The following is a 26,105-nucleotide window of genomic DNA, read 5'->3' on the forward strand; positions in this document are numbered from 1 at the left end:
GGAGGGTGCCAGAAGGTCGGCAGACCCTTCAGGTAAGTCTGTTAAGCATTGCCCTCACTATCCTTTTGAATTGCTTCTGTGGATAAAATAGGGTTTTGCCTAGTACATCAAGGCTTCAGTGTCCTTTGTAAATATGTTTTTGACTACATGGCTTTGGCCACTCTTCTCTCGTATACCTCTGGAATCTTGGTGAATAGAAGTGATGTAAGTTAGGTGGTGTGATCCTGATGCATACTATAAGCCATTAGGAGTTAGGGACATTTTTATTGCTGTATTGTTGCTTCTGATATCTCAGAATAATATTTCTATCATAAGAGCTTCTCCCGATAAACGACTAAGTCAGATATTTTATAGATTTTATGCTACGTTCTCTTTCTTTTCTTTTATGTTTTCTTTTATGTTGTCCTTCACTTTCGTTTTGACCATGGCAGGTATCAATTTTATTTCTTACTCAATTTGCGATGCAATTGAAATACACAGAACATACATAAAAGAGCACGACAAAGCTTTCTGATACACTAAGCAAGCAATGCTAGCTTGTGTCTGCCATCTCTGACGTAGCCACTGTGGGTTAGGGGGTCAGGGGGAGATGGGGTTGCTATCGGACTATTCAGTTCTGTGTTCCTGCAGTTACAAATTTGTATAGGAAACCAAAATATTTCAATCAAGAAAATATTCAGTAATGAATCAGTGAATTACATTATTCAAACTTCCTCTTTGAAATAAATATCTTTTGATTTATTTGAAGATAATATGATTAAAATTGATCATAAAGTAAAATCATAAACTTTCAAAGACTGTGTATTTCATGATGACTGCGATATGATGGTCTAGAACACTTCTGCTCACAGGCAAAGCCTTGAAACCATGAGGATCTCCAACTGAGAATTCTTTGACTATCAAAGAAAGTAAGAGAGGACTTCAGGAAAAATGATGAAGTCCTTGAATATTTTTTACAAATGTAGTTATGTTTAAAATCATTCTATAAAAATTAAATGTGTGAAGAATGTCATAATGTGCTAATATAAAATATTGTTGGAAAAAGTCTGCCAGAAACTCCAGTTCATTCATTTTTGTTCATTCTAAGAATTGCCTGTAATTTTAAATATTATCTAAACTTATTCTGCTGGTTTGTGTTGTCCTTTTCTTAGCTAGGCCCAATCAAATCTTTTTTTACCATTGTTTGTTATAAAATTTTAACCCCCTTTTTAAGTGAAGTTACTTCAAATGATCTTTTTTCCAGAACCAACTCTCTTGGGGAATAAGGACCCCATATACATAAAATATATACATGTGTGACTCTGTGTGGATAGCTATACATTTTTGTTGTCTTTTAGTGGTTTGAAATGAATGTCAGGATTTTAATTGAAATGAATTGTGGCTGAAGCACAAATAGGCAATGCATGTGTTTTCTTACTCAGAGAGCTTAGGCAGGGACCAAGAAATTAGTTTTATCAAGCTGATTGTTTTAGAAAGGCTAATAAAACCATGTGTTATATAGGTCATTTTCTGGGCCACGGAAATAACTTTATTATAGTTCTATTAATGTCTCTTATTTGTATGTATAACATTTATTCTTAGAAAGTGAATCATTATTTCATTACCGTTTGTACTGTGTGTTATTTGTGATGAAATTGTATGTTCTCCAAAAATTGTACCAGAATGTTCCTTATAAGCTCTCTTCATGTGTTGACTCTGTGACTATCTATGAGCTGAGTCCTTACACAGAGTGTAAAAAAAGTAGAAATTTTTTTTTTTAAGACCTGAATAGTGGGGCGCCTGGGTGGCTCAGTGGGTTAAAGCCACTGCCTTCAGCTCAGGTCATGATCCCAGGGTCCTGGGATCGAGCCCCACATCGGGATTTCTGCTCAGCAGGGAGCCTGCTTCTCCCCCTCCCCTCTCTCTGCCTGCCTCTCTGCCTACTTGTGATCTCTGTCTGTCAAATAAATAAATAAAATCTTTAAAAAAAAAAAAAAAAAAAAAGACCTGAATAGTGAAGCAGCTGTTTTTGCAGGTATCTTGTGGTCTGTAACCCTTCAGAACAAGACCGAATCTCAGTGGTCTCTGTGTATGTGAGTTCCCCCACAGCAAAAGTGTCTTCTGCTTCTGGAAAGCCTGTGGAAATTCAGATGAGTGCAGTTTGGAATACAGCAAGTACTATTTCACAGACAGCCTATGAGGTAGGTTTTTGCCCTAGATCTTAAAGAAGTATCATTAAAAAAGCATAGCCAGTATGTAGTTTATATATGTAGCCATGCCCCTCTTGAGCTGTCAGATTGGTGTATGTGAAGTGGTTCAAGTTGTGGATACCAGAGGATTTAACTGACCAGTTATATGACACTAAAGGAAAAGAGATCCTGTGTTTCCTAGAATACTAATATCATTGTTAGTAGGTATATCATATATTATTACTAGTATGTTATTAGCATGTATATTCCATATCTTTGTAAGTATTAGAACTCTTTCCTGAAGTAATAAAGTCATCATTACTTAAAATATTTTGAATTTTTTAACTCAATTTAGTAAAAATTATGCACATTGAATTTGGGACAAATAACACCTTTTCTAAGTAATTTCAGTTACTTTCAGCTTTTCACCACAGATGATGTGACATACCATAAAGGAAAGACTTCCTAACATATAGGAAGGTGCTTTTTTCCTGAGATACAACTATAGAAAACCAGGCCTGAAGTAATAGATGGTTTTATTAAAGTACTATTAAACTAGATCCCTGTGTCACTAGAAAAGTTGAATTTTTGGAGTCTTGAGTGCAAGTTAAACTGTACTTCCGAAGGCAGAACCAATAGCTAGGAACTCTAAATGAGAATTACTTTGCTTGTTTTTAAAAACCATTTCTGCGGTGGTGGGGTTATGGACATTGGGAAGGGTATGCACTATGGTGAGTGCTGTGAAGTGTGTAAATGTGGCGATTCACAGGATTCCCTGTACCCCTGGGACTAATAATACATTATATGCTAATTTAAAAAATTTTTTAAAAAGCCATTTCTGGCTGCTTTCATAAATTCACAGTCTTCTAGTTAGAAAGGAAAAGAATAATAGAAGTTTGGGTTTCAGATGTCACAGGAGACCACCTGTCTAGAAAAGGGAGGAGGAGCTCCTAGAACTACCTTCTGGTAGAGGTCACGTACAACCATGGGTGCATCCTCTGTGCTTTGTGCCTTGTCTGCTGGACCAAGGCATTAGATTTCCTGGATAAATGGAAATGTTGGATAGTCTACCCATAAATTCTCAAAACATCTTTATAGTAGAGTACTCTTTAAAATACGGTGGTTTTTTGTTTGTTTGTTTTTAACAGTCTTTTTTTTAAAATTTCTTTTCAGCATAACAGTATTCATTGTTTTTGCACCACACCCAGTGCTCCATGCAATCCGTGCCCTCTCCAATACCCACCACCTGGTTCCTCCAACCTCCCACCCTCCCGCCCCTTCAAAACCCTCGGATTGTTTTTCAGAGTCCATAGTCTCTCATGGTTCACCTCCCCTTCCAATTTGTTTTTGTTTCTACTAGATGTATAAATGCTTTTCTCTGATTATATTTCTCTTTTAAAAACTTTCTCATCTGTCTTTTAAAGATCTCTTTCCTAGTGCAGATACCACCACTCGGACTGAAAGTGTATACCATTTTGGAATCAGCAAGTTCAGACCCACATTTAGCTGAGTATGTCCTGCATAATGGTAACGTCAAAGATAAAGGAATTTTCAACATGAAGAATGTAAAAAGTACTGACGAAAATATAATTCTAGAGAACTCCTTTGTTAAACTTCGGTTTGGTCCGTCTGGGCTTATGGAGGTATGTTCTGAATAGTTTTCAAAGTCATGAAAGGCTTATCACTTTTATTATAATGTGTGCAGATTATGTATGTAAAGAGGGGAAAGTTGATGCAAATAACATGGGAGAAAGAATGGATGAGCTATAGGTATCTGATTTTCGGGGTGCACTGTGACCACTTGCTCCTAACAAGTGTGGTCTGTGTGGTGTTGCTCCATGAACTGTTACTGGTCCACAAGATAAGCATAGAAGCTGGTACAGTTGAGAACAATGTTTGTGGAAACTCTGAAAGCACCACGACACAGTAAGTTTATGCCTGCTGAATCTAATAGTAAAAAATTTGAGTTTATATTTGGTCTATCACTTTAAATTTAATTGTCCTAGTAATTCACTGTTATAGTACTTCACAAAAATACTGGTCTGTGCATACTGGAAATTAAAAAAAAAAAAAGAAAATATGCTCCTTCAGTACAGAAAGTTTTAGAAGCACTCGTCTACATCTCTTCATTTGTGTGTCTCTCTTCCTGGATGAAATGTGTTCTGACTTTTTGTTTCTGCTGTGAATGTTTTAAATTCAAAGGTATAAAAGTATACTTCTAAGTATTAGTTTTGGGTGTTCATCCAAGAATCATGAACATTAGAAGCAGAATGTTAGCTGTTTTCAGTCTGTCTTCAGGTTTGGTTTTTTTCTTTTTTTTTTTAATCAACATAAACATAGAACCAGGTGCAACATCATTAAAATCTTAAAAGTGAGTTGCTTTTAAACATCGTTTTTATCCTTAGGAAATGATAAATAAAGAAGATGGTAAACGTCATGAAGTAAAAGTGCAATTTTCATGGTATGGAACCACCAGTAAAAAAGACAAAAGTGGTGCCTACCTCTTCTTACCTGATGGGGAAGCCAAGGTAAGTGCCAATGAGCTGAGCTGTGATTAAGGATTTATTGAAAGAGTAATGAAGAAAAAAATAACATCATCTCATTATTTGGTCATCTGTTTGGTATAGATGAGTTGGTTCCACTATTATATTTCCTTATTGGCACTTGGCAATTGGTAGTCTTAAGTGTTAGGTAAAAAAAAATAATTTTTCAGGAATTCAATAAGATGATATAATGAACAATGGATCTCCATGGAAAGAAGTCAGATTTGATGGAGTTCAGGTGTTGTGAGGGTGTTCTATACATATGTGGCATGGCATATAGACAGACATAAATTATCTAGCCAGAGGAGAAAAATAAATTGCCCAGTGAGCCATTTTTTTTACTTAACTTTCAACACTTAAAAAACAAAAAAAAAATTTTCCCTCCCTTTGACCGTAAAGGTGTAAAATATGCAAATTTTGGTACATTTTTGAAAATGCAGAAGACTGAAGAAAACAACAAAATTTACTAGCTATTCCAAAGGCCGTACAAACTACTGCCAACATTTTGATATATTTTTTGTTGTCTTACTATGCGTACTATGCGTATCCCTTTCTCCCCCATTTTCAAGTTTTGCCTTCTTACATTTACATATTTTTTCATTGTGACAGTGCTCACAATCAGATGGTGTGTTCTTTGAAAGCACAATTTTAATATATACTGTTGTGATTAAAGGTCTGAGGATTCAATGTCTAATATGGTGACTATAGTTGATAACACTGTATTAATGGATATGCGGAGGGAGTAGAACTTAAATGTTCTCACACACACACAAATGTATATATATGTGGAAAAAAAGAATTTCCTGTTGTTGCATATGTAGATTTTCTCCCAATACTTCAGTACTGTGTAGCATTGTGATAAGCTTTCTTTGTACCATCCTTTTTATGCAGTGATGATTATTTCCTGAGAATAACTTTCTAGAGGAGTCATTTTGTGTCAGTGGATGAGGCCTTTAAGACTTGATTCATGCTATTTCTCTGTCCTATAAAGTGACTGCATAAATATTCGCTCCCACCAGCGTTTTTGAGAGTAGCTCTCTAATACACCACTCCAAGCACTGAGAATCAGCCATATCAAAAGCTTTTCCTATAATAATGGGTGAAAAATACTTTACTGTTAACATTTTGCGATTATTAGGGAAGCTAACCTTCATACTCTCTCCTATATCTTTTGTGAGTTTTCTGTTTAAGTTCTTTGACCATTCTTCTACTGGTACAACTTACGGATCTGTAAGCATTCTTTATATATGGTAAAAATTAATCCTTTTTCCTATATATAGCAAAGTGTTCCATCAGCGTGTCATTTAATTATTTTATGTTGTTATGGTGTTTTTTAAATTTTTGTGTAGTCCGTTCTGTATTTTTTTCTTTAGAACATCTTCTTTGCTCTTCTACTTATATAGGTTTTCTCTACTTCAAGATAAGTTTAATTTTTTCCCCATATTTTGTTGTCTAGAGACCTGTCTCCTGCAAAAGTTACTTTTGTTCTACAATTTAGAAAAGCTTGCTAACCAAAATCAAATAATAGATTTTAAAGAATATAGCATTGATCACCCTGAGGAATCTAGTTTTTTGTTCTTTTGATTTTTTAAAATTAGGTAGAAATTAAAGGTAAACTATAGCTCAGAGTAGTCATTCCAGAAAGGGCAGTGGATCCTTATAAGCTGTATTAGTCTGTATTCACTTGGACAGGAATTTGGGGTTTTTTTTTATATGTGTTTTTGTTTTTTAACATTTATATTTATTTATTTGAGTGAGAGAGCCAGAGAGAGGGCACAAGCGAGGGGAGCAACAGAGGGAAAGGGAGAAGCAGACTCCCTGCAGAACAGGGAGCCCAATGCAGGGCTCACTCCCAGAACCCTGGGATCATGACCTGAGTGGAGGGCAGATGCTCAACCAACTGAGCCACCCAGGTGTCCCAGGAATTTGGTTTTGATTGACTGGGTTTTTTTGTTTTGTTTTTTTTTTTATTTGTTTATTTGACAGGCAGAGAGGCAGGCAGAGAAAGAGAGAGGAGGAAGCAAGCTCCCCACTGAGCAGAGAGCCTGACGAGGGGCTCAATCCCAGGGCTTTGGGATCACAACCCGAGCCAAAGGCAGAGGCTTTAACCTACTGAGCCACACAGGTGCCCCATTGATTGCTCTTATACTAAAGGAAAAATGAAAGGTAGCTGTACTTACAGAATATTATTCATGGACAGTTGTGACTAATTTATTTAAAATTATTCTATCTTTAAATAGCTCTAATATTAGATAAAAAGACCAAGAGAATTATCATGTGTTTACAAAGAGAAAATACAAGACTCTCAGGGAGGCAGCTGGGCACATCAGAAGTAGACAAGAGCCCAGAAATCCCCATGCCAGCTCTTGTCTTCTTCCCTTACTTTTTAGCTATATGGTAAAATTAGGTCTAAGAACTTTGTAAACCTTAACATTTTATGTTAATTTCAGAATATTTTTTCTAGAACTAGAGAGGTACATTTGGAAGAAAACTGCACAGTCTGAAAATCTGACACTGCTTAAGTAGTATCTTACTTACTCGACATGCCATTGTTGAGCCTTTCCAGCCTGTAATGCTTAAGAAAATATAATTCCTTGTAGAAAAAAAAGAAAAATATATATAATTCTTCATAAATGCTTTCTATTTGTTTCTGTGTTGCAGAAGTTACATTCTGTTCCTGTTTTTTCTTGACACTAGGTTCGAAATGATGAAACCTAAACCAATGGTTGCCATAGCTATTTCAAGTTTGTAAATTTGCTTTATATTCAGCTATTTCTTTCTAGTAAAAGGGCAGTGTGTTTTATAGAGTAGTAAACCTAACTGTGATTAAACGGTATCTCTGAATCCTGCTTTCTCTTTGCTTAGATGACTCCCTGTGGTCATCCTTGCCACCTGCCCCGACCCCTGAACATTAGGGGGCCATGGTTAGAATAAATGTTTCCCTGGGAAAATGTCACTGCTGTAGAATGAATGGTATTTCTAATAAATAACATATGGACTATATAGAAGGGTTTTAATTAGAAATTGTTAAAGCTGGGAGAAATGTTTGTAGATCATCTAGGCCAGTCACATTGTAAACATTTTTATTTTCCGTTTTCAGCACTTTCTGTCTAATGGAAAACCTTATATTCCATTTTTATAGCATGTGCATATTCTGATACATTGTAAGGTTTGGTTTTCACTTGAAATAGCAAATATCAGGTGTTATGTATTATTTTGGAAATGGTAATAAACATCACTTGGAAAAGTTAAAAGCTAAAATTTTTTTTAAAAAATGTCATTTCCTCCTCAGCCTTATGTTTACACAACACTGCCCTTTGTCAGAGTGCAACATGGAAGGTTTTACTCAGACGTGACTTGCTTTTTGGAACATGTTACCCATAGAGTTCGACTGTACAACATACAGGGTAAGAAAACAGAGAAGCATAGTTGTGAAACAGGAATACTGGTTATGGAATTTGTGTGTGTGTCACTTTTAGTAAATTAGCCATTGGTTTTTGAACACGGTATATATGGTAGTCTTTTCTTAACTTGCCATCATACTCACTGTGTGGTTTAAAAATATACTTAACCTTTTGATAATCAGAAATGGTCAGACATTTAACTCTACATATATAGGTTTTTTCCTTCTGTGTATCACCCGTATCTATCATAATATCTGTCTTGGTCATGAGTTCATTAGGTGGAAGCTTTATTTCTAAGATCTAAAAAGAGGGTTTTTTTTGTTTTGTTTTGCTTTTAATTTTACCAAATGGGAATTCTGTCAAGTATGGCTTTCAGTTAGTGGATCACTGACCACCTCGGGGACATACACACACACGCGCATACCCCCACCACCCCACGTACAGCCTGTCTTAAATATGGAATATATTACACTAGCAGGTGTTACTGGAACTTAACTTCTTTTTAAGAAAAACATTAGTTACTAGTTCTTTTTGTTTACATCTCTTTACCTCGGAGAGTATAAAGCCGGGCAATTGTTTGTTGCTTTCGGGATGGGACCGAGCAGCATCTGTATCAAACAAGTTATAGTAAATAGGCTTTTAATCCTCTTAGGGATTTAACCACAGGCAGTGGCTCTTGTCCTTCCTTCAGATTTGGGTGGAGCCCGGGTTCCCAGATACCCTCAGAGTTGTACATTTATTTTGGTTGGTGTTGAATTCACTGTTTTTAGAATAAAGTACCTTTCCAACCACAAGCCTAATCCTAGTAAGTGGGCCACTTACCATGGTCTCAACTCTCTTAGGAAAGGACCTCATAAAAATGCCACGTTAGATTTTTCTTTGCTGTTAGCTAGGCTGCAAAAATTAGAAAAGGAAATATTGTTTCCCTGAATCTTTATACCAGTAGATAATAAAGTGTTTGAAAACTAATGACAAAATATATGGTCAGATGCTCTTTGCTTTTTGGGTTTTGTGGGGAAGCAAAGGGTACTGCGCTCAGGGAATGTTCACTTTCCTCCCTGCAAGGAAGCCTGTGCTTCTGAAATAAGCTTTTATTGAGTTTTCTAAAATCTCTAGAGAGTCAGAAATAATATTTTTGACTATCCCTTTCTGCTCTTGCATAAGCCATTGTTCAACATCTCTGAGTGCTCTAAATTACTCCTTCAGCTATGGCCAAAGGTTTCGTTTTATGGGTAAAAAGTAGCATCGTCACATAGCAGATGTGCTTATCTTCTGTTAGATTTGCTTAAAACTGTTGCTTGTAATGGAATGTTTCTTCCTTGAGTACAATGGGGCACCCACTTTGGCCCAGACCTGTGTCATCAAGCATGGTTTACCGTCGTTTTTCGTCAGGTATACTCAGGGAATAGGCTGTGTCGCAGAGTTAACACTGAAACTACACTCGCCGGATAATTCCAACTTCTCAGTCAAGTCTGTTCGCTTAATTGCTTTTGCTTTTGTTTAAATGAGTCTGTCCACTATCACGGCAGCCTCAGTTTTCTCGGGTTGTCCAGGGGATCTGGAGCTCATCACAGAGACGGTTTCTATAAATTAGAGGGCCTTCTGCTACTGCTGTGACTATAAGCTTAGTTTGCTGTCATACCCCAGTGGTTGATTTGGAAATTAATAGACTCTGGCTGACTTGCCTCATCCCAGAGAACATGTACTTACCAGACCCTAAATGCCTTTATTTTCTCCTCTCTCCTTCTCCCCTACTGAGTAGTCTAAAATTCCCAGTGGCTGACTAGTAGTCCCTTAGCGTAATCAGGAACCACCAAGATTTAACTGACTCCCAGCCCTCCAAGGTGACCATGCCTGTGGATTAGTGAGTTAAGAAACAGAAGTTGTTCACAACTGGGGTGCTTAGAGTATTAGCATAACAAAAGTAATAATAATAAAGTAAGAATACGGACCCCAGATTGCCTCTAGATGTCACAGTGCGTGGAATAAACAGGCTGAAGCATTTGTATTAGATTTTTGTAGTTTGAAAGCAGAAAGCTTCAGAAGTTGGTGGGAAGCGACGTATAATGTGAAGTTAACTCAGAGTGCTTCTCCAGATGAGTTTTACTGTTCTTGCCTGGATTGAACCTGAAACCAGCGTATATAACTATTCGAAGTGACATAGCAATTTTTCTTTTTGCACTCTCAAGCCCAGAGTGTTTATATTTTTTGGTGGGTTTTTTTTTTTCCCCCAACATGAAAGCTCTCGGTAGGAGATGGAGTTACCAGTTCACCTGAAAGGCTTTCATCCAAACTATACATCCTTCTGTGTTTGTATCTGAACCCCTTTCAATAGATCTCCCTCTTGGGAAAAATAAGGCCTGTTGCGGAGAGAGAGCCTTTTTCTCAGTGGCCTTCCTGACCTCCCTCCATCTGTCATTTTCTTTCACACACCGTTGCATGAAGGCTCGGTTGTCTGGATCCTGGCTTATTGGGGTTTTAATTCACTGATCAAAACCTAAGAAAGAGATGTGAGGTCTTCAGGGTGTTTGGATGTCGACAAGTTCAAAGTGCCTGAACGGGGTCTGTTTATGCTGTACCAAAGCAGCCGCACTTGCCATACTTGAAAGCTCTTCGGTGTTTTAAACTTTGGCCTCATGTAAACCAGGCATCTGGGTGATTGAGCAAGATCCATGGACAGGATGTAGCTTTCCCTCTTAGGTGTTAAAGAAAACATCAGCCAACTTACATGCTTTTGTAGATCAGCTTGTATTTAATATTTCTTAAAAGAACACAAATACCTACTTTCGAATTTAATTTACTAAACTGTCTTTGGATGTATGCTAATTTTGCCTCCCTTAAACTGACCAGATGCAGTTACTGGATGAGTATTAAAGAATAGAGCATGTTTGTTGTTAGTTCCAAATTTATGAGCCAGAAAAAAATGGGGCTTGGGGGAGAGAAACTATTAATATTTTATGATTAGATACTATAATTGTATTAGGTTACTAAACCATTAATTAAACAAAAGATTTTATTATCTCTCAGCAACAGGATAAAGAAACAGGAAGATTTGTGATATTATGGATTATTTGTCTTTATTGAGAGTCTATATTAAGTATTTCAAAATCCGTTTACTTGAAATACTCTTTTAAAAAACTAAAGTAATGTGAACCTGATAAAGTATCCTTAAATTCCTCAATCTCTGTTTTAGTTACTCTATGACCATTTTCTCCCCAAAGTAACCTTTGGCCCAAATTAAGCTTTGAGAGAAAACAAAGTCAAGAACAGAGCTCAAATAGCACTTGCCAGATTATAAAAACTGTGTGGTCATCATGGATTTTGCAACAAACTGAATTGGTATGGGTTCAACCAACTTTGTTTGTTTGGTTCCCCCCCCCCCCCTTAGTGTTTTATATTTAAGTTTCAGTGTCTTATTTGCATTCTCTCCAGATTCTGAAAATGGTAGGGGTTGCTGTTTAGAGCCCTCTCTTAACATAATTTAAGCTATTAAAAAACACTCTGTGTTTCTTTTCATTATTGTTCAAACATTACATTCAAAGGTTCCTAGAAATATTAAATTAGAGGAAATCTTGTGCTCACTAGCTTTAAAAGCTCTACAAGATCAGAGGGATTTGAGAGATTTCTAATGCAACACAATGTTTTGCCTTCCATCAGGTTAAATAAGAAATCCATTTTGTAGCACCCATAATTTAATGAAATGCCCTTTTGTAACTATTTTTTTTCAAAGATTATATTTCCTTTATAGAAAATAACATTTTTCTGGAGGAAATGGTGGGAGAAGTGAGGATTAGTTTTCTCGTACTATAATCATCTTTTATTTAGTTGAAGCTTTACGTGTTCCTAAGGCTGCTTTGGCTACGTTAGCTTTTTTTGTTAATCTTGGTTTGGAAGATAGAATGTGATATAGGCAGAAGCCCATGTATCCCCTTATATTTGTTTCTGTGCCATCACAGTAAGTGCATAACTTGCAGTGACATCATGATCAGTAGGTGACATTTCTTAGCTGTGGCTTCATTTGTCTTTGGAGCGGTAATTATTCGACTTTGGTGCCCTAGTTTTCTGACATCAGCAGCTACTTTGAAGAATTAGGTTGCTATGGGTTACCAATGTGTCATGTACATTTTCTCCAGCACAAGGTTCAGGTTCCAGATCAGTTATAATACATACCTTCAAGCTTCTTTTCCCTGGGACTACGTTCTTCTAGGCAGGTGTTTGTGAGTGAATGAGTATGTGTGTAAACCATGTTTCAGCCCTTAGGAGAAATACCTAAATGCAATACTTTTGGCCTATTTTCTGCTGACATATTATGAAAGTACTAAATGTAATGGATCTTGCTAAAAGAAAGCAAGTAGCCTGGAGGTAAAATGTAATGAACTGCCATCAAAAAGTATGGAAGAAAAGACTTTCCTTTGGCAGCTATGACTGAATAATTTCCTTGAGTGGGCACAGTTAGCATTCAAAAAGAGGTCGCTTAGTTTTTCTCTGTTTTAAATATGTAATATGATTGGATTCATAACATGACCCTTGACTTTTAGAGAGTCAAAATGAACTTCATCTGGTTAAATACATAAGAGAATCCACATTGGGAATTAGAGATTTGAATCCTTAGTTGCACCTTGAAGCCAACCAGAGTGACCTTGAGTTTGTCCTTAAATTTCTTATGGGCTCGGTTTCTTAAATGGTAGAAAGACTAGATGGCCAATTAGGTGTGGCCAATTAAAGTTAAGCACATAAAGTCTCTGTTGTGCTTAACTCCTTGCTCCTAAATTCCATCTTCTAAGGATGCTTGAATCTGGGCCTTCCATCCCTAGAGTCCTCCTACTTGTAAACAAGGTCTCAGAGCTTCACTGAAGCTGTTTTTATTTCCATAAAAAGATTCATGAGGGTATTAAAATGGTTTGCAGTCAATCTCTCATTTTTCCCCCCTAGGACTACATTCCATATTTAGTTTAAGAGTAAAAGCATTAAGTAAGTTATGGCTAGGCAGACTTAGGTAATTAAAACATTTTTGGAATACCATAATATGTAATTGACTGCTAAGGATTTTTTTTTTCCTTTTAATTGGAACTTTTAAAAATTGAATAAGGAGCTATGCATTGAATCTGATTATTCCCAACAGGCATGAAAGGAAAGGTTATTTTGAGGGACTATAAGCACATGCTGTTTATACAAATTCAGAACTCAGAGGTTATCTTGGGGGCTCTTTGACATCAGCTGCCATCTTGAAGGCATAGCTTCCTAGCAGGGAAACATCATCCCCTACAAATAAGTGTTGTAGTAAACTCAGATTAAGGGCGTAGGGATGGGAAATATAGGGGAAGTATGATGGTTAAGAGCTCAAACTCCAGAGTCAACACACTTGCATGTCATTTCCAGCTCCTGCCCTAGCTCCCACTGCTTACCGTCTAGCTGCTTGATCTTGCACAAGTTATTGCCTCTCTGTCCTTGGTTTTGTCATCTTGAAAAAGGTGACAATAAAAGAGTCTACCTCATGGAAGTGTTGGAGGATTAACTGAATTAATAATGTACATAAAGCCTGGCACATATTAAGTGTTGTTTCTCCTTAAGATGATGTGTAGGCTTTGGGCACCTGGGTGGCTCTGTCTGTTCGGCGTCTGACTCTTGATTTCAGCTCAGGTCTGGATCTTAGGGCTTGTGAGTTCAAGCCCCACACTGGGCTCCATGCTGGGTGTGGAGTCTACTTAAAAAAAAAAAAGAGGATGTGGGCCAGATGAATTAGACATAAGTGTTAGAAAAGAGAGTAGCCATTGAGGTTTGGGGGTGTTGGGGAAGATTTGATAAAGGAAGTGGGCTGTTGAGATGCTGTGTCTTAGAGAAATGTCATTTATATAGGCAGAAAGGAGGGAAAGAACATTACAAAGCATGAAGTGGGTTTTTTTTTTAATCAAACTCCTTTGTTCCTATAAGGATTTGGAAAACTATTACATATATTTAAGTTGACATCTATTTTTTATACATTTTAAAAATTGCAAAAGATGTTTTTTCTGGAGTATAATAAATACTGACATTTTAAAATAAGCATATCCAGTGAGTAGCGATTTGATTTTGAAATCGCGCATTTTTAAAAAGGCCTGAATAAGACCTTTAACAGTCAAATTTCACATCTTTATTTTCTCCTTGAACTCGTATTTCCATTCCGCTTCCCACCGAGTTTTATCTTAATATACTATTTTTATGCTTGAGGGTATTGATCAACCTTTCATTATTCTTATGAAACATATATGTATGTGTATATTAATTTAAGTTCAACAATTCATTCATCCTAAAAGTAAGTGTTAAATTTTTTCTGGATTGAGTTATAAAAATTATTAATAGTATACAGTTGATCAAAACAGTCCCAATGTATTACCGTTTTGGTCATTTATTTTATGAGCTTGAATGAAAACCTTTCTCTCAGTGGATGAATCATATGTACCCTTTATATTCCACATATGTTCATATATCCATTGGTGAATTATACTTAATGCTAGAGTGAGATAGGTTTCAGCATCAATTTCTTCTTAATTTTTGTTTTTATAAAGGTAAGGCAAAAAAAAAAAAAAAGTTACCATAAATAAGTAGGTGGGAATGGAAGGAGCTCTATTATAAGAATGTCATTCAGGGACACCTGGGTGGCTGGCTCAGTTGGTCAAGCCGCTGCCTTCAGCTCGGGTCATGGTCCCAGGGTCCTGGGATCGAGTCCTGCATCAGGCTCCTTGCTCGGCAGGGAGCCTGCTTCTCTCGTTGCCTCTGCCTGCCTCTCTGCCTTCTTGTATGTACTCTCTCTCTCTCGCTCGCTCTCTCTCTGGCAAATAAATAAAATCTCTTAAAAAAAAAAAAAGTCATTCAGTCCCTTGAACTCCTTGTGAGTTATATTCCATAAATCACAGAATTGTCTATTGTCAAACATGAATTTCAGTCAGTTAATTATAATGCTTTACTGCCTGACAAATTGATTAGATACACCTTCAATTTTGTTGAAAGCAAACAAAAGAAAATCACATGTTTTGGAAAAATGTTTGTTACCCAACCATTAAAGTTCAGCCAAACACCAGTACTGCAAATTGTCTCTGTTTAGCATCCACTGAGTTAGGATGAGTGAGAGGTATCCTACTGCTTCTTTTTTGGTAAGTTGAGAGAAGTAATGGTAAAAGTGTGGTTTAAAAAAAAAGAAAGAAAAAACAAGGAAGAACTGCTTGCCTCCATGGCAAGATCAACTTGAGAAGTAAGAGTACACAGAATCCAAGCTTCCTGCATTAAGCTACCTTGGAAAGGAACATGTTCAGGAGAGCAGGAAGTAGGCAAGTTCAGAGTGACTGTCAATCTGAAGGGTATACAAACAGATCATTGTGATTATTCCATATTCTTCCCTCACTTGTCCTAGACCAGCCCCAGCTTGGAAGGGAACTGAAGGGAACAGAAAAGTTTCAGTGTTGTGAGCTGTTTTATTCTCTTCCCATGGAAATGCTTTCATTAGACCTTGTCTGTTGGAATACTGTGCAGCCTTCAAAAACCCAAATCTTGCCATTTGCAATGGCATGGATGGAATTAGAGGGTATTATGCTAAGTGAAACAATCAGAGAAAGACAATTATCATATGCTCTCTCTGATAGGAGGAATTTGAGAGGGAGGGGGGGTGTTCATGGGAGATGGGGAGGGAAGAAATGAAACAAGGTGGGACCACAGAGGGAGACAAACCATAAGTGACTCTTAATCTCAGGAAACAAACTGAGGATTGCTAAGGGTTGGGAGGATAGGAATAGGATAGCTGGGTGATGGACACTGGGGAGGGTATTTGCTGTGGTGAGTGCTGTGAATTGTGTAAGCCTGATGATTCACAGACCTGTACTCCTGAAACAAATAAATACATTATATGTTAATTTTAAAAAAGTTACTGATGTAGATGTTGCATTCCCATGAAGACAGAGCTTCCAAAATACCTGTTGTTTCTTAAAATCAATACTTAATAGGACCAAAAAAAATAAAAAAAAGAAAAGCTTCCAGTGTTATTGTGTATTTTTTTTTCTATTATTAGGTCTTCAAGTATATTGTGGTTAATTGGTATCATCTTTAATCAAAATTTGCAATCCATGGAATCAAATGCTCTAACTTTGCTATTATGTGTGTACTTTTGTGTCATTGTAAGAATTACCGAAATGAAAAGCCTAAAATTTTGTACACTAGTGCCTGGCTCGTAATAAGTTCATCCCTAAGTCGTAGTAGTTATTTATCTAGTGCTTTAGAAATGAAACAAAGTGGTACATCATCATTTTCTTAAATTCAAGACTTGGAATGAAATTTACTCAAATTTATATTCATGAAAGCAGATGTTAAAATTTTCACTTGTGGAGAAATAATCAATGTGAACATTTACAGACCTGGAAATCAGCAAATACCTCAGAGGATAAATTAGATCTTACAATGGATAGGCAAGTTGAGTAAGTCAACATGGAGAAAAAGGTCATCCAAATGTGGGAATTATTACCATTTTTATTCTTGGTGCTTTCAGATGTGAGTACAGTTTTAAAAAATGATAATATTTGCTTTTTTAGAAACATCATCTCCATAATGGCCTACTAAATTTATCATTGTTGCAAGAATTATCCTTAAAGTTTATGTGTTGAATGAAGCAGTGTGTAATTAGTTAATAATTCTACGTGTCAACTCCTGGTTAAGTTGGATAAGTTCACAAAAGCACTGTCACGAAAGTAAATATATAATGTGAAAATTATTTTTTGTACTTTTGATGATTTAAATACAGAACAAAATACTCCCCACATTGGAGGGGCAATATTTAGACTTACAATCCGTGGTTTTTCGTGACAGCTTTTATTGTCCCTATTGTTATTGTTACCATTGTCCTACTTCTGCAGTAAAGCGATGGCTCGGGCACCCCTCTACTTAGACATAGATTCAAGAAAAGGGAATGAGGGCAACAATGATATAATAAGCTGGCATTTTTGCCCAAGAACCTACATTTTTAGGACATTCACTGAAAACCTTGCTTTGAATCTTAGATGGGTTTTTTGAGGTTTGATTTTATATGATTTCATATCTATTTCAAATTCAGTTAAACACCTCTTTTAGGTTCTCACCTTCACTTTTCAGTTTCCTAGGTGGGTGTGGCCCAGTTGCTGTTAGGGCACATTGATGTAAGGACTTGTCCTAATCATACATTGAGCGGCACTAATAAGATATGGAAAACTTGCTCTTTCTCCCAAGCTGCTGCCTCTCACTCTGATAACCATTTGAATATGGTGGGCAGTGTCTCGTGTACTCCTTGGAAAAGTTCTCTTTGCATTTCAAAATTGCTAGAATAAGGTGATTGGGTTGGTGGAAAAAATTGGGCCAACTCTGAGATTCTGCAGGTCAGGCTTGACTTCCGCTGCCCAGATAGGTGTTAAAATGATCTGATGATGAAGTAAGGAGACTGCAAGAAAATGAGGCCTACAGTTCTCTGAAAGCCACCAGCTGCTGTCTGGAGCCATGGCCCCAGGCTTTCCATCTGCATTCCTCAGCCACACCCTCCCTGGACATTTTCATCTACCTCTTCTTTCACACACAAAGGATGTGTCAGAGATACCTTCTAGTTTTTCTTCCCACACAAGAAAGGGAATCCTTCTCAGTTTCATTAAGACTGGTGCTAAGCAACAAAATCAAAAGGTGAAGCCTCCCGCCCTGACCCTTTGCCTATTCAATTTTATCTTTTTCCCTACCTTCCTAAAAAATAATCTTCTTTTAAAAATACTTAAAATAATTTTTACGTATACAAGTAATATCTATGTATACTTTTTTGAAAAAAATGTCACACATTATAATATATGTATATAATGTAAAATCCCTCTAGAATCTGTCATGGCCCCTATCCACTACTCTAGAGAGGTAATCAGATAACTGTGTGCACACTCGATCACTTGCGTTCTCTCTCTCTCTCTCTGTTTCTCTCTCTCTCTCTCTCTCTCTCTCTCTCTCGCGCGCGCGCACACACACAAACACTTGAAATGCACACCTGTGTTTGGTTTTAGCATGAAGTTCATCACACTGTACAAATGCTGCATTCACTTCTTGCATCAGATATCTTTCGTGGCCCCGGGCAGGGAGCTATCTCATTCATTTGCTACAGAGCATTTATTTGCCTATTGGTGGACATCTTGCCTATTTTCCATGTTTCTACCCTTGGCAGCAGTGCACAGTGAATATGCTTGTGCTTGTGATTAGTGTTCATCTTATGTAGACAAGTGAGATCATAGTGTCTTTAATTAATATATATTACTTTATTGGCTTTAAAGTGACTGTGACAATTTTTTTTTCCAGGATATTTTGTTCTCATAACATCAGGTTATAGAACCTGAGGCTCTGGCACTGTCCATGTAATTTGTCCATAAAAGTCATTTGCTGTTAACTTTAAAAAAAAAAAAAAAAAAAGATTTTGTATTTTTTTTTTTATAATAGTGGGGTGTTTTTTAAAAGTTTTTATTTATTTATTTGACAGAGAAATCACAAGTAGGCAGAGAGGCAGGTGGGGCAGGGGGCGGGTGGGGAGCAGACTCCCCGCTGAGCCGAGTGCCTGACGTCATATCCTGAGCCGAAGGCAGAGGCTTAACCCACTGAGCCACCCAGGCGCCCCAAAGATTTTGTATTGTTTTAAAGAAGTTTTGTATTCCAGCAAGCCCATCCTGTAATTATTTTTTATTATTTTTATTTTTATTCTATTGTCATTTTCTTCATAATTTATTTGGCTCTGTTAAGTAGCACTTGTAGCATATCAGATCCCAGATCAGTACCCTTTTCCTTTCTTAAAAAATAACATGGGGGTCTCCTTTCTACTTAGAGTCACTGCAAAGCTCCTCCAATCTCTGGTCCCAAAGTAACTTCAACATTCTCTAGTGTTCAGTTTGCCAGCGAGGCATGATGGCCAAGGGGCTTAGTGCTGGTTCTGCCAGCCTTGTGATCTGGGGCAAGGAATGTCCTCCTAGGCCTACAGTCAGGATTGAATGAACTACCGTAGTTACTGCACGTAAAGCTATGGCAAGCATATGGTACACAGCAAGGACTTGGTAATTTTTGGCTTATTACTCCACGTAGCTTCTGCCTGTCACTCAGCAAACACTACTATCTGCTCATATTATGTGCTGGGAGCATAAAGATAAATAAGACATGGTCTCAGTGCTTGAGGAGCTTTCACTCTAGCATGCATATGTTTGCTCAAAATTAAAGTGCTTATTCTCTTATCTTTCTACTTGTTTAAACTCTGTCCGTGGCCTGGTTTGCTTTCCTCCCATGTCAGCTGACTTGGGCATCGTGAAGGACAGCCTCTCCCCTCTTAACGCATTCTCTTTAATGGTGATTCAGCACCTGCTGCATTCCCAAAATGTTGTTAAAAACTGGAATGCAGAGATGTTGTGTAAGACCATCTGTAAGAAGCTAACAGCCTCTAGGGAGGAAGAAGAAAGTGGGTTCTGCAAGACTCTTTCCATTCTCTATGATGGCTTTCCACCTATGGACTTGCTCCGTTTTTAGTTTGCATTTCTTCTGCTAATAAAGATAAATAGTCTCCATTCTCTCTTTCTCGGGACACAGTGTGAAGCATTAGCAGCAAGAGGGCACTTACTTCTCTTTCTTTTTTTTTTTTTTAAAGATTTTATTTATTTATTTGACAGACAGAGATCACAAGTAGGCAGAGAGGCAGGCAGAGAGAGAGAAGGAAGCAGGCTCCCTGCTGAGCAGAGAGCCCGATGCAGGGCTTGATCCCAGGACCCTGGGACCATGACCTGAGCTGAAGGCAGAGGCCTAACCCACTGAGCCACCCAGGCGCCCCTACTTCTCTTTCTTTATCAATGACATACATCACGTCTTTGGACTTTGGACTGCTCTTGTTAGGTAGGAGCTGTTTTCTGTCCTAGGACTGAATTAAAACCAGAGGGGCTTAGAAATCCCTGGCTGTCCATGCCCAGATGGAACGACTTTGGTAAAAGGACCTTTTGCTGCCACATAACTGCAAAGATTCTGCAGACCACTGAGACCACTGGGTTCATACCCATGCTTTCCAGGGAGTTGTCCCCTCAATGCCATGAACTTCTTTGGGAATGGCACACCTTAGGGAATTCTTGACCTAGAGTAGGAAAAGGTAGCAGTCCTTCATCTCCCGCACACAGATTCTTCTTTAAAAAGTAATAAATTCCCTTTCCTAACTCAGGGATATCTCCTTGCTTTGATTACCATTACAAGATTTGTTTGGTTTGTTCATAGTAAGTGTATTAAGTTTGATCTTACTTTAAAAGCCTGTCCTGGCATAGAATTTAAATTAATGTCTCGCTGAATTGTGAATGGACACTGAGGCTCCTTTTATTTATTTATTTTCTAAGATTTTATTTATTTATTTGACAGGGAGAGAGAGATCACAAGTAGGCAGAGAGGCAGGCACAGAGAGAAGGGAAGCAGGCTTCCTGCTGAGCAGAGAGCCTGATGCTTGGCTCTATTCCAGGACCCTGAGATCATGACCTGAGCTAAAGGCAGAGGCTTAACCCATTGAGCCACCTCGGCACCCCTTGAATCTCCTTTTAAAGGAGATGTAAACATTTGTTGCCACAACAGGATCTGAGCATAATACTGAGCTCAAGAAGGATGATTTTCTCAACAGAAATCATTTATTATTGCCAGAGGTAATGTGAAATTACCTATTTTTTCTTGAAACATGTTTTTTTGTAAATGTTTTCTAGAGATACATGACTTGAAATTAACAACACTCTCCTTTGTTAAGACTTTATTTCATTTCATGTATTGTGTTGACCCCTGAGAGAATATCCAGTCTAGAGAGGAGAAAAGGTACGCAGTGCTCAAAACCCTATGAACGCTTCCAGCAAATGAGGTGTTCTCCTGATTGCTCTAGAGGGGACTACATCCCTATTGCTACATTTTGTGTTTTTGGCATCTTTGGTTCATTTATAGAAGCTTGTCTGTTAAAATTCCATATACATTTCATTGGCTTTGAAAAATACTGAGATTGACATCAACCTACTGAAAGATACTTTGCATTGAAAGTAATACATTTCCTAACCAAAGAAGATACCATTGTTCTAGCATCAGTAGATGTCACTTTTTTTTTTTCCCCCTTTTAACTTCCCAGTTGTAGTGAAGCTCTTTGGGTCAGCTATCTGGTAATTGTCATAAAAAGGGTTATATGTATATTTAACTGGACAGAAGTTAGTGGTTCAAACTGACCATAAAGTGGAAGGGAATAATGGTGCCCTCTTCCTGCACACATGAGGTCATACTGCTCATCTCAGCTTTGTGAACATAGTAAGAAACAAGTCATTTCTGACAGAGGTTGTCAAGTTGGAAGAGTAACATCTCCCAGAAGAGAACTCCTGTGTGAATTTTGAAAATTCTATTGATGGAGGCTTTTGCCCATTTAGCATTGTCAGTATATTACTCTTTATGTTTTACAATTTCTGGTGTACTTCTCACATAAACCTATATTGCCTCGGCTAGCTGCATTTTCATGATTTTCCTCAAGTTCCACAGATTCAAACTTCCTTTCCTTAACTCTTTTACCTTCTCTAAGCCCTGGGGATTCTTCTTGGCTCCCAGAAAAAGTTCTCCTTTCTCCCTTCCCTCACTCCCCATTTCTCTTTACATAGCCCTCTTTATCTAAGAGTGTGCTGGTTAATTGCACACTGTGACAGATTGTGTGTGAGGCACGCTGGGTAACAACTAACAACGGCCAGTACATGTCCAGGGCTCTTAGAACCTTAGAAACCTTCTGCCGTATGAAATAGAATAGAGCCAGTCTTTCTTCTTTTGACTGCTTGCTTTCCTGAATGCTCTTTCTTAGAAGATCCAATATCTCTTCTACACACTCAATCTGTATTAGGAGTGTTGGATTTCTTCCTAACTCCCCTCTCCATCTCTGAAATAGATCCAAGGCTTCACTGAGGACCAGAAGATAGAGTCAGGGTGGCGTGACAGATAGAAATTAGTGAACAGTTTAGGCTTATCCAAAAAAATAAATGCTTGATACATCTGGGACTTCTTCAAGCTGTCCTCTGCTTTATCCAGCAAAGGGCAAAATGAATCACTCCATAACAAGGGGTCCTAAGAGATAACAAACTCAATTAAAATTGATTTAACTTCTGGGGAGTTCTCCAGATTATACTCCACAAATACTAATATGATAATACCCACTTCAGCCATAAATCATCTCATTGGACCTCGTGTCTCTTTTCCTAGATTATAGATCATGGGCAATAATAGACTGCCTCTTGAACCAACAGGGTGTAAATTTCACTGCTTTGGATTTCCAGTGCAGAAGGTGAGTGGTGAAGAAGTAGGCTCCAGTGGTTCTGTCGGGGAAGGACAGTACACAGGACAGGTGGCCTCTTAACGCATTTTAACAACCTTTTCTCATTCAATGTCCTCTTTTCCCTCCGAAACTTACTGGAGAATCATTTGCATGTTATATTTCATCTTCATTTATTTCATCCTAACCTCTTCATCCTTCTGTTGAGTTCTATGTGCCCTGGAGAAAGCGTTTTCTACCATTTGACAGTTTAGGAAAAAAAAAAAAAAGAAAGAAAAAGAAAAGAAAAAAAAAGGTGAACAGTGGCACAGCTAGCATGAAAAATGGTAAAGATAGAGGAGTAGAAAATGGGAAAAATGTATGTCACTTTGTTAGTTCCGTACAGTATATTTAAGAAAAGTGGAGCAATAAATTTCTATTAACGTATATATTCTTTTAAATTTAGGAATAGACGGACAGTCTGTGGAAGTATCCAATATCGTGGACATCCGAAAAGAACATAACCGTGAGATTGCAATGAGAATTTCTTCTAGCATAAACAGTCAAAACAGATTTTATACTGACCTGAATGGATACCAGGTAATTTTCCTTTAAAATGTCTAAGTAATAGCGGTTTTAGTGTGCAAGTTTTATGTATGGAAATGGGTCAGTTAAATTCACATCCTTCGAAAAATTTGCTTAAGTTTACAAATTATTTCTAAAGGAAAACTGAATTTTAACAGGTACTTATAGGTTCTATATTCAACCAGATTTCCAAAGTTAGAACAAATATTTGAGAGATTGGTTTGTAGAACATCTGATTTACAGATGTATTTTTTTCAAAGGCATTTGCATGTTAAATGCCTTGATACCAAAATATATCTGAATTTGTCTCATAGAAAGGAAACATAATTAGGGACTGATGGAATATATATTTTCCCCTCATAAGGAAACGGTCTGTGCATATTTAATTATTACATATATACTTTTAAATGTGTAATGTAATAATAGGCTCTTAAATTTCAGGGAAACTCTTCCTCTCTTTTTATCAATAATGTAAGGGTGTTTACCTTTATGCACACACATATGTGTACATAGACTTAGACAAAGAAATACAAACATGTATCTATTTAGAAATGTGGGTAGGTATGTATTTAATCAAAATGTTCACAAAATAGTTTGAAATGGTAATGAGAAAATTGACTCAAAATTTTTCGAGATTGTCAGCACTCTAATTTAATAGGGCTCTTTTGATTGTTACCTAAATCTCTGTATTCAGAGTATATGTGTGTGACAACATAGCTTTGAAATAATACTATTAAAAACATTAGCATGTTTTTGAGACATTAGCATTTTAGAAAGTTCTGGCTATGAATAGAAATAATTTCACAACAAATGCTTTTACTTTGTCTGATTTTCAACTGGGTTGAGTGGAAGGGATTGTGGTAATTTTCTCTTGTGCAATTTCCTGCAAAGGTTAAATTTAAACCTTTTCCAAAGCATAAAAATTGCATTATACGCTTTGAATTTACATGTTAATTCTACCGCAGCTGTTTGGTTTTCAAATGAAGCCATGACTTTATGGTGATTCATTTTCCTTGTGTACAAAAGAAACTCTTTTTCTTAAAATCTTACAGAAGCAATTATTTGTATGTGTGGGTGTATACATGAATGAAAAAAAAAACTTAGTAAAAGTGAATAAAAATGTGAATTTTCTTTTCAAGGATCAAGCATTTGAATAAGTAGGGAAATATTATTTCTAAATTTATAAATGTCTAAATTTATAATGTAAATATTTCTGCTTCTAAAATAGGCCATTTTTTTAAGCCTTGAAAGAGTAGTTCCTGGGCAAAACCAGAAATCTAGACCCACAGGTAGGGAGCATGGCTGGCAGCCCCTTAGTCATGACAGTGTGAATGTGTGAATGCCCTTTGCATTGAGTATACAAGTTAATTTGAATGGAAGGATTAGGACTGGAAAGAAGAAATGGAGAATTCTTTGAAACTATCTCTTTTTTTTTTTTTTTTTTAACATTTTATAGTTGTTTCTTCAGTTTCATAATTTCCTGGGCCTGTGATACAAATTACCACAAACTGGGTGGCTTAGAACAGCAGAATTTATTCTGTCACAGTTCTGGACAGCCAAAGTCCAAAATCAAGATGTCTTCAGACATCTTCCCTCCAGAGTGTGTAGGGAAATACTCTTCCTTGCCTGTTCTAGCTTCTGGAGACATCAGGCCATTCTGGGCCCTGTTGGCTTGTAGAGCCATCACTCTACTGTCTGCCTCTGCTGTCACAGAGTCCCTGTTGTATTCTCCGTGTGTCTCCATTGTGTGCAGACTTCCCTCTTAGAAGGACTCCAGTCCTTGGATTAGAGCCCACCCTAATCCAGTATACCTTATGTCTGTAGAGATCCTATTTCAAAATAAAATCACATTCACAGATTGTGGGTGACCATGAATTTGGGGGGCTCTATTCGGTACAACCAGTAAGTTGAAGGACACACTGTGGAGTTGTTGTAAAGATTAAAAGATGGTATTTGTGAATACCTAGTACTTTGCCTCGTTATAATGAGCACTCAATACGTGTTAACTATTACATTAACTTTATATTTCTTTCCTTCTCGAATGTCATGTCATGTCATGTCAAGCTTGCATGAGCTGAATAGGAGAGGTATCATTTTTATGTGGTGTGAATAAGACACCTGATAACAAAGTCTCTGTTTGATGTTTACTGCTGTGGTTTGAGGGAGTTTCCTTGACCCCAGCCAGCTTAGTGCATTTTCAGTCAGAAAATAAAATAATGTATTTCATGCATTCACATACGAGACCAAGAAAAATTAAAATATGGAACTATCTACATTGAAACTAAACAGGAAAAGTAAGCACTGAAGAGTCTTTAAATATAAATATGAATTTGATTACTTTAGTGTAACATGTTGGAGAATTCGATGAGGGAATCTGTGGTATTTATTAAAACTGATTCAAGAATTATAAAAGATATTTTTTGAAAGGGGATAGAGAGCTATTATGCTTAACATTCATTACAAAAGCAGTATGTTAGATTTAGATGAGAAATGAATACTTAATACCTTTATAATTTGTTTTATGCAAATATTAGAAAGCTAGAAGACTTTTGTTAAGGATTTTTATTCTGAATTTAAATAGGAATGCCTATTTTAAAAACCTGGATAAGTTCTACCTTTTTTCACTTTAAATTTCTCTAAGATCCTCATTATTTTTTTTATATTGTTTTGAGGAATGTTTTAATTCTTAAATTAGCTCTTCCTTTGAACAAGAAAGGAAGCTATACTCTTTTCTCTTTGGAAGAAAAGTCATCTGTCTGTAGTCAGTACTAATTTTTTAAAGTACATCTGTAAATATCACTTGATTTCTTTTTTTTAAAGTGAACTGTTTGGTCTTTTAGATTCAGCCTAGAATGACAATGAGCAAATTACCTCTTCAAGCCAACGTCTATCCGATGACTACAATGGCCTATATCCAGGATGCCAAACATCGTTTGACATTACTCTCTGCTCAGTCTTTAGGGGTGTCAAGTTTGAAAAGTGGTACGTATTGTTTGGAATCTTTTGGGCTCTTACAAGTTTCATTTTCAAGTGTATAATTTTTCTCTTGGTCATGTGTAATAATTATCATCTTCAGCCAGCCTCCTTCTTTTGAGAACCAGACTATTAGTTAATTTTGGTTTTG

The 26,105-nt window shown here is 37.0% G+C and overlaps 1 protein-coding gene across 2 annotated transcripts in view; it reads left to right on the forward strand.

Moving 5' to 3' along the window:
- The window catches only part of MAN2A1 (mannosidase alpha class 2A member 1), a 172,768-nt gene that overhangs the window by 121,406 nt on the left and 25,257 nt on the right, over nt 1–26,105 (forward strand). For both annotated transcript variants that reach the window (XM_059175629.1, XM_059175630.1), the window contains exons 13-18: nt 2,015–2,180; nt 3,593–3,811; nt 4,574–4,696; nt 8,004–8,118; nt 22,863–22,996; nt 25,822–25,963. In XM_059175629.1, the coding sequence (XP_059031612.1) occupies nt 2,015–2,180; nt 3,593–3,811; nt 4,574–4,696; nt 8,004–8,118; nt 22,863–22,996; nt 25,822–25,963 (899 nt within the window). The remainder of the gene's footprint in view (nt 1–2,014; nt 2,181–3,592; nt 3,812–4,573; nt 4,697–8,003; nt 8,119–22,862; nt 22,997–25,821; nt 25,964–26,105) is intronic.

The sequence above is a fragment of the Mustela lutreola genome, chromosome 5, assembly GCF_030435805.1.
Source record: "Mustela lutreola isolate mMusLut2 chromosome 5, mMusLut2.pri, whole genome shotgun sequence".
Lineage (NCBI taxonomy): Eukaryota > Metazoa > Chordata > Mammalia > Carnivora > Mustelidae > Mustela > Mustela lutreola.